Here is a 17,003-nt window from a genome sequence, read left to right on the forward strand (position 1 = left end):
GTTGCCACTCGTGCCCAACCAGCCCTTGCCTCCAACCATGTCGATAAAGGGCCGTTGAAAAGCGCCTGTCTTAGTACGAGGCTGTGCTGTATGGGGCAGTGAGAGTCTAATATCTATAAAAGCATTTGATATTGTCGCTGAAGTCCGAAGTAGGGTTTCTCCGTTTCTCGCTTGTGTTGGCAGCTGATCAAGTATCTTCTCCATCGAGACAATTAAATTGGCGCACATGCTGCAACTGCATCAAAGCCGAAGCCACCTCGAGCCTGATTTCCCTTGATTCTTGGAGTCTAATGTCCTGACCATGTAGATTTTCGTCATCTATTCAAAGTAGATACTAAATTTGCAGTAATTTGGTTGGCATAAGAGTCGGGTTTTTGACATGGGTAAAATATCTTCACGCATGCTCATGTCAGGCCAGAAAGCTGAGGCATATTATAAAGAGGCAGCCGGGTCAAACACGTTCATATATAAAGTGCCTATATGAAGCATTGCATACACGTACATCGACTGCTAGTGGTGTGGGGTCCTCAGCGAGGTTGCTTGATAGGCGTTTTTGGGACTTTGCAAGCACTGCCGCCCAAATAGAGGCTTACCTGGGTACATGTAGGTTACAGTAGTAGAGGTAGGTAGGTACCTAAGGCACTAGTAGTACTAGTAGTATTCTTTCTCTGACACAGGCATGCATGCGTTTCTTTCTGAGACTTGAGTGTAAATTATGTGATTATTATTATTTTTCCACTTTCGTGAGATCGTAACGTATTAATTAGGTATGATCATTTTGTAAGACGTAATGCATGATAAGGCCACTTTGGCCACATCCACCCAACCCGACTTTTGAGTATTTCGAACTTTTAGGCACCAGCCTAATTGCGGCTCCCAGACCGATTGGCATGCTTGCAACAAGCAACTTTGATAGCAAGTACGCAAACCAGCAAAAACCGAATATGGCCGTTGCTAGCCCAGCCAATTTGCCCCTGCTTACTCCAGGAGGTCCCTGATGTCCTCGTCACTCTCCTCCTCATACCGTCGTTGCTCCTCGGCTTCCAGAATCTTCCTCAAAGTCTTCCTTTGCCTGACTCGTGCCTTTGAGCCCCAGTTAGCCTTGGATCCGTCGGCACCCTCATCAGCGTCCACATCTTCTTCTTCCACCGCACCCAGGCCACGCAGGTCATTTGGCGACATTTTCGCAACCTGCTCCTCGGCGAATTTCTTGTCCTTCACATCCTGCTCCTCCAGCTTCTTGACAGCATGCTTGGTTGAGTAATTGATGATGTGTGGTCGTATCAGCAAGTATGTGCATACAACCATGATGAGACGAAGCCAGCCCTGTGTTGACATGTCGGTGAAGCTCTTCTGGATGTTGTTGGAGGCATTCTGCCCGAACTGAGACAACTGGCCAAGGATGGACTGAGCAGACTGCCCATCATCGTCTGGGTATGGCTGGTATGTTTGAGAATCCATGGTATCAAGAGCAGCGGGAAGTTCTCATCAAAGGGACAATAGAATTTTCTTCAATATGAGCGGCAGATGGCCAGACAAATGAAGACAACGATTTCCAACACAATTGGAAAAGAAAAAGCCAGCAAGGTAGGTGAGGCAAGGTGACCTCTTTATAGGGGATGGCGAGGTTTGGTAAAAGATGAAGATGCAACCGTAGTCTCAGAGGAGGGATGGCGGAAGTTTTTGTTTTAGACACCGACTCTGCAAATTCGCTAGTGAGCACGGCGTGCTCCGGCCTATTTCTCCGAGACTGCCGGTTGGGCGTGGCGGATCCGATGAGCGCCATTTACATGTATAGAAGCTCAACGGGACCCATACGTCGTAGGAAAGCTTGTGTTTTTGCGCGAGGTAATAAAGGGGCAAAAAGTTAACCCAAATATTACATTGCTACGTAGCATCAATTTTTCTTTTCTAGTATCGATTAGCTATCGACGGCTTTCAATCATTTCGAGAGGGTTTCCGTGCTCTAGAGAAGTACTGCGATACAATGGCTTCCGGAGTTTCCTGACCGCAACCTCTGATGTAGCACGGCAACGCCGTTGGGCCACTTGCTCCCCCCAATACTATTTCTTTTGCTGCTTAGTATTGACTGTGCAATTCGTTCGTTCTCCCAAACATTTTGAAATGATTTCGCAATTTTAACCCGCGAAATGCTGCATTACATGAATATTAAAAGCGAAAAGCTGCTGTAGAGTTATATATGAGTCACGTGATGTCCGATTGCAGCCAATCGGCCCAATCAAGATAGCGTGAAAGCGCTCCATGCTGGCAGCTCAAAAATTTCGTCTGTACTTTGTACCCCGGAACGCCTGATTTGCGACTCGGTTTTTTCCCCTCCCCCACTGGCCAAATATTTTTTTTTCTTTTTCGTTTGGTCTGGCATTGTGTATTTCATATTGGCGGCGCAACATGTCGACTGCATTCAGATCAATTGCTCCGTTTGTACGGACGGCCCGATATGGCCTGAAGTCCGGCAGTGTCAACCCTCTCCAGGCTGCGCTCAAGAACAGCCGCAGTGCGGCTGGTGTTCTTAACATCGCTCGTACATATGCCGTTTTTGAGCGAACCAAGCCTCACGTGAATATCGGTAAAGCGCCTTTTCGAATGCGTGATGATTAGGGATTTTGTATTAATGAAGGGTTTGCAACAGGCACCATTGGTCACGTCGATCACGGAAAGGTAAAGTTAATGGAAGCATCTTATAAAGACTTCACACTGACCCATTTCGCTGTTGTAGACTACCCTGTCCGCTGCCATCACCAAGAGGCAAGCCGAGAAGGGCTTCGCCAACTTCCTCGACTATGGCTCCATTGACAAGGCTCCCGAAGAGCGAAAGCGAGGTATCACCATCTCTACTGCCCACATCGAGTACTCAACGGAAAACCGCCACTACTCCCACGTCGACTGCCCTGGTCACGCCGATTACATCAAGAACATGATTACTGGTGCTGCCAACATGGACGGCGCCATCATTGTTGTCGCCGCCTCCGATGGTCAGATGCCCCAGACCCGTGAGCACTTGCTGCTTGCCCGACAGGTCGGTGTCCAGAAGATTGTTGTCTTCGTCAACAAGGTTGATGCCATCGACGACCCCGAGATGTTGGAGCTTGTTGAGATGGAAATGCGTGAGCTTCTCAGCACCTACGGCTTTGAGGGAGACGAGACCCCCGTCATCATGGGCTCTGCTCTGATGGCCCTGAACAACCAGAAGCCCGAGATTGGCCAGACCAAGATTGATGAGCTGCTCAAGGCCGTTGACGAGTGGATCCCCACCCCCGAGCGTGATCTCGACAAGCCTTTCCTCATGTCTGTTGAGGATGTCTTCTCCATCTCCGGCCGTGGTACCGTCGTTTCGGGCCGTGTCGAGCGTGGTGTCCTCAAGCGCGATGAGGAAGTCGAGCTTGTCGGCAAGGGCATTGACCCCATCAAGACCAAGGTCACTGATATCGAGACTTTCAAGAAGTCTTGCGAGCAGTCCCAGGCTGGTGACAACTCTGGTCTCCTGATCCGTGGTATCCGTCGTGAGGACGTCAGGCGTGGTATGGTCGTCTGCAAGCCCGGCACCGTCAAGTCTCACAAGCAGTTCCTTGCTTCCCTCTACGTCCTCACCAAGGAGGAGGGTGGTCGCCACACTGGTTTCCACGAGCACTACCGACCTCAGCTGTACCTGCGTACATCTGACGAGTCCGTCGATCTGACTTTCCCCGAGGGTACCGCTGATGCTTCTGGCAAGATGGTCATGCCCGGTGACAACGTCGAGATGGTTGTCACCCTGACCAACCCCAACGCCATTGAGGCTGGTCAGCGATTCAACATCCGTGAGGGCGGCAGGACCGTGGCCACTGGTCTGGTCACCCGTATCCTCCAGTAAATACAACTAACGACTTGACAACTCTGGAACAGCGTGGAGTTGTTGGAATGAATATAACAAACAAAAAATTGGACAACAGTCGTCAGGAAACTGGGAGACGACAATATTGGCGCAATGTTACGGCCATATCTCCTAAATCTGAGCCACATGTGCTCGTGTATAGTTGTAGGGGAAGCGGATATACAAAAAAATCTCCACTTCGCTTCTTCCTTAATGTCTTCATATATCAATGTACTTTAGACGGATGGTGGAGGCAGGAATAGATGTGCAAAAATACAAAAGCATATGATTTACCTCTAGCTCGTTTTAAACAACCAGAATGTGGGCCAGAAGTTTGCTAAAGCATTGCTTTCCTTTAATGGATATATCATATTGGGGCGATGGAGTAATATCTTGCATAGAAAGGTTTGGGTGAGGTCACTTGTATTTACACATATTTGAGCAGTATCGAAGATCTGTTGCCTACGAAAATGTCCCTTTACGAGAATTGCGACGATGCAAGTTTCCAAAAAAGTTTGATCCATGGCATTCATAGGTATTCGTCTCATCATCTCTTGGGCATACATAATGCACCAGTGGGGAAAATAGCGGACGCAGAAAAATTTATCGAATGCAATGGTATTCGTCTATCCTCGGAGGATGTTCGTCAGACGCACGATCTTTTCTTAAAACCAAGCCATCCATTAAACTCCGGTTCCAAGCGGCCGCCCTCCGAGTGCTTTTTGTGTATTGGCCATCAAAAATGCAGCACGCATCCGTCAATCCCTTGTCCCCCTTTGGAAAGCCCCCTTTTTACAGCAACTCCTTTATCGGTACTAGAAAGACGCAAAACCACGTTAGTCACTGCCCTCTCTGATGTCTCGAACCCCGTATCCCAATATCTTTCTATCATGTCTTCCATCTTCCAGCTCCTCCTCTCCATATATCTTTTGAGGTGGCTTACCTTGTGGAAACCAATGTCCTTGGCCTTCTCACGGAAGCATTGACGGCACAGGTCAAGGTCGTACTTGCGGATCAGACCAGCCTTGTGCTTGCAGACGCGGCTAAAAGAATGTCCTGTTAGCGTTCGTGGTTCATTGTATTGAATTTCGTCGATCGCCCTAATATCCTCCTGATCCGACACTCGGCTGCAAGTCGTTGCAGTAAAGAATCCCCCAGCTACAAAAAAAAGGGTAGATATCAGGCGTCATACCATTGGCGAGAGCCCTTGCCGTAGTTTCGCGGGCGCGAGTTCCAGACGCTTTCGTGAGACATGATTGCGGTTGTGGTGTTGCAAGATGGTGATTTCGCGAGGGTAGAAGTGGGCGGAAATTTTGTGTGAATTTTGCGATTTGCCTAGGCCTATCCACCAACCGATTGGAGGGTTGGCAGCCCCGGCGAAGCGGGCCCACCAAAGCCAAAGGTCGCTTTTGGAGGGTCACGTGCGATATTTATCATTATCAGCACGTGCAACAATCTTTATCTGATTTTCGACTAGAGCAAAGCTTCGGTGGGGCCCCTCTCTCTCGGTGAGGCCACCGCCACTAGCTTGGCTGAGCTCCCCGCCGTGCCTGAACCAACCACACACCTTGCATTTGGCGCAAGCTGTCCTCTTTTTGCCGCCTTGATTTCAAAGCACTTATCTCAGGGCGACTGCCGGGCTACAACGATTGATTATCAGGGGTTTTCAAGTCGGCCGTATAAATCACCACCTGCTTCTCCATTATATCCAAGCTGCATTTGATATTTCCACTACGGAAGCACCCCAGTTTTCATTGATATTACGTCTTTTCCTAATCCGTCATGGTTCTCATCAAGAACCTCATCTTCGCTGCCCTAGCGGGCTCGGTGGCTGCCAAATCGGCGGTTATTGATCTGATCCCGTCCAACTTTGACAAGCTCGTCTTCTCCGGAAAGCCCACATTGGTCGAGTTCTTCGCTCCCTGGTGCGGTCACTGCAAGAACCTTGCCCCCGTTTACGAGGAGCTGGCCCAGACCTTTGAGTTTGCCAAGGACAAGGTACAGATCGCAAAGGTCGATGCCGACTCTGAGCGAGACCTTGGAAAGCGATTCGGCATCCAGGGATTCCCCACGCTGAAGTTCTTTGATGGAAAAAGCAAGGAGCCAGTGGAGTACAACTCGGGCCGTGATATTGATAGCCTGACCAACTTTATCATTGAGAAAACTGGTGTTAAGCCCAAGAAGAAGAAGGCCGACCAGCCCAGCAATGTTGCCCACCTGGATAACAAGAGCTTCTACGAGACTATTGGTGGAGACAAGAACGTGCTGGTATCATTCACTGCTCCTTGGTGTGGTCGTAAGTATAAACCCCATTTACCCATGTTTTCATTCAGTGATCATTATATATTTACCGCCAATGTTTTCATCTAGACTGCAAGAACCTGGCACCTACTTGGGAGCAGGTTGCCCACGACTTTGCCAATGATGCCAATGTTGTGATCGCCAAGGTCGATGCCGAGGGTGACAACAGCAAGGAGGTTGCTGAGGAACAGGGCGTTAAATCTTACCCCACCATCAAGTTCTTCCCCGCTGGCAGCAAAGAGCCCGTCGCATACGAGGGTGGCCGACAGGAGATTGACATTGTCAACTACATCAACGAGAAGGCCGGCACTTTCCGCGCTGAGGGAGGCGAGCTTAACGACCAGGCCGGTCTCGTGCCGTCTCTGGATGCTATTGTGACCAAATTCCTCGGTGGCGTCTCACTCGCCGAGGCTACCAAGGAAGTCAAGGCCGGTGTTGCCAAGCTCAACAACTCCGTCGAGGCCAAGGCTGCGGAATACTACGTCCGTGTCTTCGACAAGCTGAGCAAGAGCGAGCAGTTTGCTGCCAAGGAGCTCACAAGACTCCAAGGCATCTTGGCCAAGGGCGGTCTCGTTGCTGGTAAGCGAGATGAGATCCAGATCAAGGTCAACGTCTTGAACAAGTTTGCCGCCAAGCCAGAGGAGAAGGATGAGCTGTAAGCTATTGAAGCTGTGAAAGGAGTAAAATAACATATTTCTTGTCTACTATCAAAGCGAAGAAAGCATCATAGATTGTATGAACCTAGTTGTTACAGCTATCAAGACAATTATATATCAAGACAAAAGTCAAAACAAATCCTCCAGTAACTCCGTGACTACCTGATGAGTTCACTTCCTAGTTGGGCCGTCATGAATCTCATTACAAGACTTGGGCTTGATTTCTTCAGTTCATCATCAAGGTTTAGATGAGGAGGTTGCTTCTTTGTTTTTCTTGCTCTCTAGCAGAGCAGCTTCCAAGCTATCGAGTCTGCGAGACATTTCATCCACTAGCCTCGCCTATTAGCATATTTTGAGCTACTGAGTCTTTCAATCCTTCTCACTCACTTTTGGCGAAAATCTCGGACGATACACCAGATAATTTGTTGGACAGGGTGTTCAAGAGATCTTCAACAGCTGCTGTGACATCCGCATTTCCTTCGTCCCCATTCTATCCAAGGCGGTTAGCTAGCTTCTTCCAAGCCATGTAATTGTATTTTGATTGCACAGTAATTATGGGAGGAGAGATAGAGTGTATAGAGAGCAAGGTGCGGTTTTATACATGGAGCAGTGACTGATACATCCTTGAAGATGCTCCTGTAGTATAAAGGTGAGAGAATGAGTAAACCAGACGTACAGCAGCTGGATTCGAGGCGACAGAGTCACGGTTCGATGCCATGTTGAACCTGGAGATGAAGGGTAGCGCGGGATTCGTCGTGGATCCTTTTTTGGCGGGCAATAGCGGTGGGAGCTGTTCAAAAATACGACGCGACCTCCTTCTTGACTCTGAAACTAGACGCGTGGCTTCGGTCTCTTGTGTATCTAATGTGGAATCGTGGGCTATCTGGAGCTGAAGTTTTGCACCAGGTAAAAGCGAGGTTGAGAGTTTGTCAAGGAACGCCACGAAGAGGAATGAGATTGAGCTCGAGCACAAGCATTACCGCCTAGATTTTAGCCCACCGCTAAAACCGGAGACTTGCGACAGCAGCTTCCAGCGTCTCAGTAGCGACATTAGCTCCCTGCAGGGCACCCCCTACAAGAGCTGTGCTCGGCCCATAGCTGCAGGAAGCCCCTCCGGATGTCGCTGACTGATAACGTTGTGCTGCCACTCTCGTTACTCCGAACTTGGAGCACCGCTACCACATCAACATCCCCCGATATATATCTTCTCCTAGAACCCAGCCGATTCGAAGCGCCCGCGTCCCTGACAACGCTCGGTCTGGGACAACTATAATGATAGCGACATAAACGACTCCGGGGTCTCGTCCACTAATCGGGACAAGATGCCGCAGACAAACCAACCCCACGCCTGGAAGTTCTTCTTTGTCTTCTTCGTCATCTGGCTTGTTTTGCCCGATAACGAGTACCAAAGCCAGTCGGTTGCTCTATCCGACCTCATTCTCTCGCGCCTTTCGGACTACGGTGTTGCCCTTGATGTGCTAAACTCGACACGATGGGGGGACTTTGCTCCCCTAGAGGCAAACCGTACGGAGAACAAGGACGCGAGCTCCCCCAAATATGTCAACTTGACGGGGTTTCGAGAAGAGGATCACTTTTCGTGGCAACACTTGAACAAGTTCCGGGAAAGAGGCCTGAAACTCAGCCACCATGCAGTCTCTGCAGTTGATGGCAATGAGCTGTGGGATGTGGCAGAGGGCGAGCCGATATGGGCAAACGCTTCCGGTGTTCTTGGGGGCCAGTGGGTGCGTCGCCCAGAGCTGAGTCCAAGGATCCCTGGCAGCTACAATTTGAGCCAAAGTGTGCCATCCATGCACTGGTATGCCGATAAATGGAACTGGGCTCGTAATTTGACTGGTACAAGTGGGCGAATCCATCTGCGTCTGGAAGGGAACAAGACGGTTACTGGATATGAGCAGCTCTCGAAGACCGATGCCCCCCTCGGCGGCGGCCTGATACGCAATATGAAGGGGGTTTTGACGATGGAAGATGAGGGATCATCCTTTGAGACGCGTCTCTGGGGAGTACATTGGCCACGGCAAGGAGTTATCATGATGACGACTACGAGCGAGAAATTCGACGGCATCTTTGGGCTGCCGCATCTTACACCTGGACCAGACTTTTTCCAATCTAGCCAGGGGCTCCTCAACCAGTCTCTGGCGCACACTATAGCCACAAAGAAGAAGAACATCTATACCGACCAAAATATACCGTGGAACGCAGACATTGAGAACCCTCTCCACACTCCAAGTCCTGCTCCCAACTGCGAATACGTCATGTATGCGCAGATCCATCCTCCAAGCAGACAGAGTCTTGGTCTCGGGGATACTGTCCCCAAGGGCGAAAATGTGGCAGACATTATACAATCAATCGAGTCAGAACTGGAATATCCGCTCGGTGTGCCCATTCAACGCATCCCAGATCTACACATGTCGTCGGTGATATACTCTCCAGACTGCTCATTCATGTTGGAAACGAAGGGCCCTCCAGATTTCCCTCCCAGCGAGGCTGACCATCTTGTCGGCGTCAAGTCTGAGGTTCAGGTCACCAGGATCAATAAATGGCTCATCACATATGCGGCAGTGATATTTATCCAAGTAATGTTGCTCAAAGACCAGATGAGGGAGACGTACACACCGTCCACTCTCGGCAGGGTCAGCTTCTGGACAATCAGTGTAATGGGCATCGTCGACTGCATGACCTTTTGTGCGGCTGCGACGTGGGTTTCCGAGGCTCAGAGCACCTTTTTACCGACCTTGACGCTCATGTTTACATCACTCATGTCTATGATGATTGGAGGGAGTCTCCTTGCTAGGATCCACGAGATTCAAGCGCCACAGCCTCGTGCCCGCCGAGAAGGCACGGCTGGATCAAATAGCGGCCAAGCCAGCTCGACTGCTTCTGCACCTCTGACTCCCAATGCAACGGGCACAGGACCTATTCTTCCTGGGCCTGTGACAGCAGGACGTGGCCCCGATCCCGCTGCTGCTGCTGCTGCTAATGTCGCAGACGGCGCTGCGGCCGTACCTGGGGCTGCCACAGCTGCAAGGCCATTGCCACCGCCCTCACCACCTCAGACGTTTCAGTCCATCATCGGCCGATACTTACTTTTGGTCCTCTTCATCTCTTTTGTTGGGATCTCTTCTCTGACGTGGTATGCGACTGCGCGCTCATGGTTCATCAACATATGTGTGTTTATATATCTATCCATGTGGGTTCCCCAGATATACCGAAATGTCATCCGCAACTGCCGCCGCGCCCTCAAATGGAAGTTTGTCGTCGGCCAATCCATCCTTCGTCTGGCCCCGATGGCGTACTTTTGGCTCGATGCGGATAATTTCCTCTTTGCTCGGACTGAGCCGCACTCCTTTCTGGTGCTATGCCTCTGGGTCTGGCTGCAAATCTTCGTGCTGGCCACGCAAGATATCGTCGGCCCGAGATTCTGCGTTCCCATGGACTGGACGCCGGATGCATGGGACTATCACCCAGTGCTGCGGGAAGACAACGTCGAGGCTGGAGCCTTGCCCATCGGGCTGAATCCTGAAGACAGCCCGGGTTATGACCCTAGGCACAGCAGCGAGGAGAGGGATAAGCTTCGCCCGGGTGGCGGTGTTACGCGGACCATTGATTGTGCAATCTGCAGAGAGCTGCTCGAGGTACCCATTGTCAAGGCTGGGGAAGAAGACACGAGCGTGACGGGGGTGTTTGCCAGGAGGATGTACATGGTGACTCCGTGCCGGCACATTTTCCATACTGATTGCTTGGAGAACTGGATGAAGTTTCGATTGCAGTGTCCGATTTGTAGAGAAGACTTGCCTCCTCTTTGATTAAGTACTAGTATATACCTGTTCAATAAACTCAAGTTATAGCGGAATAACACACCCAAGTTAAAGCAAAATACAAATCGCGTAATTGAGAGATTTTGTTGACACAAGAGGCAAATAGACGACGATAATTTGTCTATTAAATCTTTGACTACATAGTACTTGAACTATATAGTAATCTAGTAGCAAACCTATGGTCAATCCTTCATACATGCGTTCATCTCAGCATTTCTATGTGACGGCGTGATGCCATATGCTTTTTCCCGCTCCCTTTAAACTCCTTGTGATAAAACAAAAGGGTAGAAACAATCGCTAGACTCATGCAGATTTGATTCCAACAAGAGATAGAACACAAACAAAAGAAAGGAAAAGTGGAAACTTCCAAAGTAAATATAAATGAGGATTATTGTGCTGCGTAACACAATCATGTCGCATCCATTGTATGTTTCATAAACGCAGATGCAAGAGGAACAAGCCTGCTATTGGCCTGTTGGCTGGCTGGTTGGCTGTTGGCTCACCACGTAATTCGGGTTGTCCTGTGTCGTTGGTCATGCATCCCTTGGCGCGCATCTCGCGAGCCCACCGTCAAGTCGGCAAACCGAGCGCGCAGATCAAAGTCGACAGATTGCACCATGACTCTCTTTTCCTCGGGGATCATGGGCGTCGTCGTCATTTCGCCTGCGCGGACTACTTGAGTCTTGACATCGTCGTGATGGTGATGGCGCGTGTCTGGAAAGGCGTCGGCCTCTTCGAGCTCCATGATCCATTGGCCAATGTTGGCCGCCAGCTCGCTGTCCCACATGCCCTCGCGGCGGGCACTGCTCCTCAGTAGCCGGATGGATTCTCGCCGGACAATGGGATCTCGGCATTTGGTGGCCACGACGAAAAGGGGCGTGACGATGCCGAGGTCTGCGGAGAAGCTGGGCTTGATGTTGGGGGTGTGGGATGTTGTGTGATGGTTGTCGTGGTGTTGCTGGCATCGTTGCGGATCGGGACAGCGGTCAGGGGCTGCTCGCTTCTCGTCATCGCCGACGACTTCCCACCCGAGGCTGACGACCTCTTTGAAATGCGGAAGGAAGTTGTCAAACTGGACCTCGGTCTCGCAGAAAATGGTCAAGAATACGATTTGGGTGTTCATGTGGAACATCTTTAGAGCTGAGATGGCTGATTTCTCCAGGAGGTCTATGCCAGGCTGCAGCCGTGATTGAAAGATGGGTTCGAAAGCCCTGGTCCAGGAATCGATTTGAGCCTGAAACGTCGAGCCCAGCTGTAGCCAGGACGGCGGCAAGGTGTATGTGGGTTCTCTCCTGGCTGCCTGCAGGTGCTCGATGAACCGGAGCAGCATTTCACAGAGCTGGTCGGAAGCGAGGCGTGCTTCTCGCAGAGATGCGAATTTGTGAGGGATGGGACTTGATGGCTGTGGTGAGCCTGAATCTGAAAGAGGAGAGGATGGGTCGTTCAAGCTCTGAGGGCCGAGCTGAATCACATAGGGGTGGGGGAAGTGGAAGGCCATATCATATGATTTGGCCTGGATGGCGAATCGCGTGAAGATGACGAGGAGATCCTCCTCGACCCGTTCGCTCGGATGTGGATTTCGGGCCTGGTCATGCTGAATACGCGCCAGAAGCTGCAAACCGGTCTGGATCTGAACAATGGCCTGCCTGTGGTCACCGATAAAGGAGTCGAAACAGGCCAATAGCACGCTGGCCATCAGCCGGGTCTTATTGGTTGATATCTTGTCCCCGCTGAGAAGCAGCATGGCGTTGCAAGCCTCTGAATACTTCCTGACGGCGACTTGCCAGTGACACATGACAGACTCCATTCGGCTCATGGCACCAGGGAGGGTTGCCACATCAGGCTCGCACGACTGCTCGAGCGTCTTGTACAAGGCGCCGAGAGCCACCACGGCATGCCGGATGGAAGGCTCAAAGTGGCACTCTTGAAGAAGCCGCTGCGTCCAGAAATTCATGTTGAAGTATCCAGACAGCTCCGACGCCGTTTGCACGCGGAAGAGGTCAAAGTAGAGGCTCTCGGTGTGCATCAGGGCCAGGCTATGCGACGGCTCATACAGCAGGGGCATTGGCATCGCGCCGGCCGCGATCTCAGGGTTGTTGGCCTGGCGCTTGCGGCGATTCGCCCTGCGCGGAGGCAGCAGGATCGTATGGCCGGTCAGGAGGAGGCTGGCCGTGGTTGAGGCACCCGCCATGCCCGCCATGCCGCCGCTCGGCGCCGGTTGGAGACGCGGCATGCCGGCCGACGGAGGCGCCAGAGGCTTTGGCGCAATGCGGACGTCGGCGGCGGTAGATCTGGCGGTTCTGCTGGGGGCCGGATAACCAACGCACTCTTTTTTGCTGCGGATGCATTGCGAGCAGGCTGGACGCTTCTCATCACACTTTATGCGTCGTTGTCTGGCGGCGGTTAGTGGTGAGCTCACAGGGTTATGTTCCTGGGCCGGCTCTGCTTCAAGGAGACTTACTTGCAGTTCAAGCATCCGGTCTTGACTTTGGGATTGCTCCGTCGCCCTCGCTTGGCCGGTTTGGCTTCCTCGACATTGCCTTGAGGAGCATCTGCTGGGAATGGAAATGGAGCTGGAGCTGGAGCTGGAGCTGGAGGTAGCTGGGTTTTTCCGTCGCCCTGAGGCAGCGCCGACTTCATGTCTTCAGGATCAGGAGAGCAAGTTGGAGTTGCATCTGGAGTCCGATACGAGCCCTCACCAGACGAGGCCATTGTTAATGAGTTGGGTTCCTGGCCGGGAGCAAACATCAATGACAAGGGGTCGAAGGCCGAAACGTCAAAGCTTGCTTGTGCGAATGCTGCGGCTTCTAGGCACGGGACAGAGCGTCGTAAAAACTCTCCGTAGCCAGTTTCAGAATGAGAGGGAAGAAGAAAAAGAAGAAGCAAAGGAAGGAGAAGAAAGAAAAACAAGAGAGATGAGGAGAGCCCTGGCAATCGCGAGTCTGGATGCTATCTCGAGAACCTAGCTTTGGCGGGAAGCTAACTGACTTATAGCCTCTTCTCTCCGGTCCCCCGTCAGTCTAGCATAACCCGGTCCAGGGCCCTGGACCCAGGTCCTTTTTGGCAACTGACGGCAAGTCATGGAGCAGTCAAGATGCCCGGAGCCACCTGTTAACTAATACAGCACTAGCAGTAGCGAAGCCCGAGTGGAGCTTCAAGTGAGACACCGCTGCTGCATCTGTAAGACTGCATTGTGATGGAACATGGAGCATGGATTTCTCGGCCTGCGGCAGCGGTGCTGTATCTGTACCAGGCCGAGTCTGGAAGAGGACTGGAGACGGTTGACACGGCTTTGCGTAAGCCCGTTGTGGCCGCTGTTGGCTGACCGAGCTGGTTCCGGGAGAAGAGGAAAGAGGAGCAGGCAGATCAGAGCTAGCATCGAGATGAGATAAACGCGGAGTATACTGTACGAGAGTGTACCGGGCATGTCTTGCGGAGAGTACACACGGAATCGCTTATCAGTTCCCATTATTCCGTGCCGCTAGGTACATGTATCTACCTTTTCACATCCAAGACATCACCGTTGGCCCCCCGACATGGTCTATGCCATGAAGCATGAAGACGCCGGCTTTCTCACAGGAGCTGGATCGTGAAGGACTAAATTTCAATAGGACTATGGTACTACTACTGTAGTAGGACTGCATATATGCATGTCGCCCCCAGTTATGCAGGTCCCCCTACAAGGCTGTTGGTAAGATGCAGGAATCCTTCAGAGTTGACAGCTTGGTACACTAACCAACCGTCCCGGTTGACAAGTAAACTACCCAGTACCGCATAGTACTAGCCCGTCACTGCCAAAGGCGGCGTCTGACAACTTCTCTTTGGCGCGGGATTCGCGCGACAGCCGGAGACGGGACATGTGAGCTGCTGTGTGTACATCCATGGCTCCGCGGAGTGCTATGGCGGGAACAGGTACCTGCTCAATGGGTTGCATCGTCGACCCGCGATCCTTGGGGCCGGAGGATGAGGGAAGTCGACGTTGGCGCTTGGCCAGCGAAACACGTTGCTGGGTTTGTTGTTGGCAAGGGCCGTAAACCTGGGAGTCGGGTAAATGATATGTCAAGAATGTCGTCGTGTGCTATGAGCTACCTTGATGTAACTACATGCAGTACAGCTTTGTTGTAGCACTTAGCACCGTTGGATGATTTTATGTTCCTTGTAGAAATCGCTTTTACAGGGACTTCGCGGGTGCGGAGACGAGCGAACTTGACTCAAGTGACATCCCCAACCCTTGCATCGCGGTTTGATTTCTCCTCTTGATGACTTCTTCTATACAAACACACATTGTAACGTTATAGTCCGCAAATGCCTATAGTAGTGCGAGGTCAAAGGGTCTTCATCCCCACTGGATCATGCACTCGCCAAGTCGGGCATGTTAAGCGTAGAGCCAACGCGCGTTTGTTAGCCCCAGCGCGGTTACTTGACTTGAATCTGATCTTTGATCCTCCGAGCACCTCAGTACATGTGCGTGAACTAGACTGACAGGGTTGATCGGGCGGCAGCCTTCCCCTAGCATCATACAGGCATATCCATGTCCACGTGGGCAGAAAATTGAACCAACATCTGCCTGCTATTGGCATTAAAACTGACACTAAATTGCTGCAAGCAGCATGAATTACTACATTTCAGGTAGGTGAGGAATTCTCTTTAGTTTACCTCGCCTATAACGGTGATAGGTGCTGCTGCTGCTGTCGTGTCGTAGTCGCATGAACACGCGTCTTGCATGCATCCCCTCTTACCTGCTTGGACTGTATGATATAGGGAGGGCTCCTGTGTATGAAGAGCTCCATGCTGCATGTCGCCATGTCAGTTGGCAGCTTCTTGCGGTCAGCCAAGATAAGCTGACAGTTTCGGGGTAAATGTCATTTTACCTAATTGACTGGCTCTGCGCCCTGTTGATGGAGCAGTGCAGATGCGTGATGCTCTTTACTCAACATTGAACTCTACTCAACAAAAAATTGGATTAGATGTAGGTAAGTGCCTGTTCTCGCTGCGTTATTCTAATTGGTACATATATGTAGAATAACGGTCCAGCAAAAAGGATTTAGAGCCCCTGCATGCGGCCCGCGCCAACATACTGCCAGCTTTCTCTGCTTAATAGTGGATACAAAGAGGAATGACCCTGCTCAGAATGATTAGATGAGAGATGTTTAGGTCTGCAGTTCTTAAATCATTGTCTAGTAATCGCTGGACCCCAGATCTCGGCAAGTTCCCAGTCTCTTGCTAGGCCCAGTTCATAAAACCAGCAATTACCCAGATGCGTGGCAGACGAGCGATCATTCTCCAGTATCAACAAAGAATTAAACTCATCGTCTGATGCTCGCTGTTACGAAACATTAAACGGTGGACAGAGCGAGCATCGCCGGAGGCGGCCAGCTGAGGTCGCTTGATTGGCCGCATCAATGGTCCGCCCCGCAAAAAAGTTGCGATGATTTGCGCAATCGATTTGAATCTTTCGACTCTCCATCATCCGTCGCTGCAGATCTTTAATTGCGCATTCCATAAGCTGTGCTACGCACTCTATCGAACGAAATCGATGAGAAAAACTACATATTGCATCATCATCTTTCTCATACCCGCATCTCACCATTCTGGCGGTGCATGCGCCCTTGCCGGTCCCTACGATATACCAACCATAGCCATTATATCGAACCATGTCTGAGCAACCTGAAAACCCGCTCCCGCCTCGCAATGAATTCATACACAAGACGGCGCTCGCTGGAGCAATCCTAACCCCTCTAGCCATGCTGCTCCCGCCCAGAAAAGCCGATATCCGATTATTTGTGCTGGTGGGAACGTTTTCGCTCTGCACCAACCAGCTTGCGTACGAATACACAGGACAGTCTGTCTACGGCCGGCTTGGAAGTCGAGTGGGATCAATATTCGATACGGGCTTGCCGGAGGGCGCAAAGAGGACCCAGCAGCTGTTAAGGGAGCAAAAGGAGAGAGAGGCTGCGCATAAGCAAAAGCAGGAAGAGAGTAAAAAGTCTGTGCTCAAGGATATCTGGATGGGCGGCGAAAGCGAGGGTTGGAAAGAGAGGAGAGCGGAAGAGCACAACAAGAGCTTTCAGGAGGGCAAGGGCATGAGCGATATCATCTTTGAGCAGATTGCCGATGTGTTTAGTGGAAACTGGAGAGGGAAGGGAAAGGCGGACGAAGAAGCTTCTTCGTCTGATGACTCGCAGGGAGAAAGGAAGAAATAGATTTGAGAGAGGGAAAGATCTACGATTATGATGATGATGTCGACGATGCGGTATAGCATGTGTCTATGGTTGCTTCGTGTGTATTATATGTACGGGTTATATATTTGTCTGAATATGGGATACATGTATGGAATAT

General features: G+C 51.1%; 8 protein-coding genes across 8 annotated transcripts; 4 read left to right on the forward strand and 4 right to left on the reverse strand.

Annotated features, from left to right (window-relative positions):
* Positions 1 to 978: 978 nt before the first annotated feature.
* TGAM01_v200596 (hypothetical protein) lies at positions 979 to 1,461 on the reverse strand (the record flags this gene model as incomplete). Its single annotated transcript, XM_018808206.1, has 1 exon — positions 979 to 1,461. The coding sequence occupies one exon, from the start codon at positions 1,459 to 1,461 to the stop codon at positions 979 to 981; it is 483 nt and encodes a 160-aa protein (XP_018658606.1).
* A 948-nt stretch (positions 1,462 to 2,409) lies between these two features.
* Positions 2,410 to 3,871, forward strand: TGAM01_v200597 (elongation factor Tu; the record flags this gene model as incomplete). Its single annotated transcript, XM_024548585.1, has 3 exons — positions 2,410 to 2,587; positions 2,639 to 2,679; positions 2,738 to 3,871. 3 exons carry the CDS (start codon positions 2,410 to 2,412, stop codon positions 3,869 to 3,871), a joined length of 1,353 nt encoding a protein of 450 aa, XP_024406596.1.
* An 806-nt stretch (positions 3,872 to 4,677) lies between these two features.
* On the reverse strand, positions 4,678 to 5,125 carry TGAM01_v200598 (40S ribosomal protein S29; the record flags this gene model as incomplete). The annotated part of the gene is made up of 3 exons (XM_024548586.1): positions 4,678 to 4,686; positions 4,815 to 4,998; positions 5,064 to 5,125. The coding sequence occupies 3 exons, from the start codon at positions 5,123 to 5,125 to the stop codon at positions 4,678 to 4,680; spliced, it is 255 nt and encodes an 84-aa protein (XP_024406597.1).
* A 528-nt stretch (positions 5,126 to 5,653) lies between these two features.
* TGAM01_v200599 (protein disulfide-isomerase erp38) lies at positions 5,654 to 6,831 on the forward strand (the record flags this gene model as incomplete). The annotated part of the gene is made up of 2 exons (XM_018808209.1): positions 5,654 to 6,167; positions 6,242 to 6,831. 2 exons carry the CDS (start codon positions 5,654 to 5,656, stop codon positions 6,829 to 6,831), a joined length of 1,104 nt encoding a protein of 367 aa, XP_018658609.1.
* Positions 6,832 to 7,065: 234 nt separating this feature from the next.
* Positions 7,066 to 7,546, reverse strand: TGAM01_v200600 (hypothetical protein; the record flags this gene model as incomplete). Its single annotated transcript, XM_024548587.1, has 3 exons — positions 7,066 to 7,157; positions 7,216 to 7,318; positions 7,505 to 7,546. The coding sequence occupies 3 exons, from the start codon at positions 7,544 to 7,546 to the stop codon at positions 7,066 to 7,068; spliced, it is 237 nt and encodes a 78-aa protein (XP_024406598.1).
* Positions 7,547 to 8,150: 604 nt separating this feature from the next.
* Positions 8,151 to 10,652, forward strand: TGAM01_v200602 (hypothetical protein; the record flags this gene model as incomplete). Its single annotated transcript, XM_018808210.1, has 1 exon — positions 8,151 to 10,652. The coding sequence occupies one exon, from the start codon at positions 8,151 to 8,153 to the stop codon at positions 10,650 to 10,652; it is 2,502 nt and encodes an 833-aa protein (XP_018658610.1).
* Positions 10,653 to 11,163: 511 nt separating this feature from the next.
* On the reverse strand, positions 11,164 to 13,412 carry TGAM01_v200601 (hypothetical protein; the record flags this gene model as incomplete). Its single annotated transcript, XM_018808211.2, has 2 exons — positions 11,164 to 13,057; positions 13,126 to 13,412. 2 exons carry the CDS (start codon positions 13,410 to 13,412, stop codon positions 11,164 to 11,166), a joined length of 2,181 nt encoding a protein of 726 aa, XP_018658611.2.
* Positions 13,413 to 16,318: 2,906 nt separating this feature from the next.
* On the forward strand, positions 16,319 to 16,867 carry TGAM01_v200603 (hypothetical protein; the record flags this gene model as incomplete). The annotated part of the gene is made up of 1 exon (XM_018808212.1): positions 16,319 to 16,867. The coding sequence occupies one exon, from the start codon at positions 16,319 to 16,321 to the stop codon at positions 16,865 to 16,867; it is 549 nt and encodes a 182-aa protein (XP_018658612.1).
* Between the last annotated feature and the right edge of the window lie 136 nt (positions 16,868 to 17,003).

Source organism: Trichoderma gamsii (assembly GCF_001481775.2).
Source record: "Trichoderma gamsii strain T6085 chromosome Unknown Scaffold_2.2, whole genome shotgun sequence".
Taxonomy (NCBI): Eukaryota; Fungi; Ascomycota; class Sordariomycetes; order Hypocreales; family Hypocreaceae; genus Trichoderma; species Trichoderma gamsii.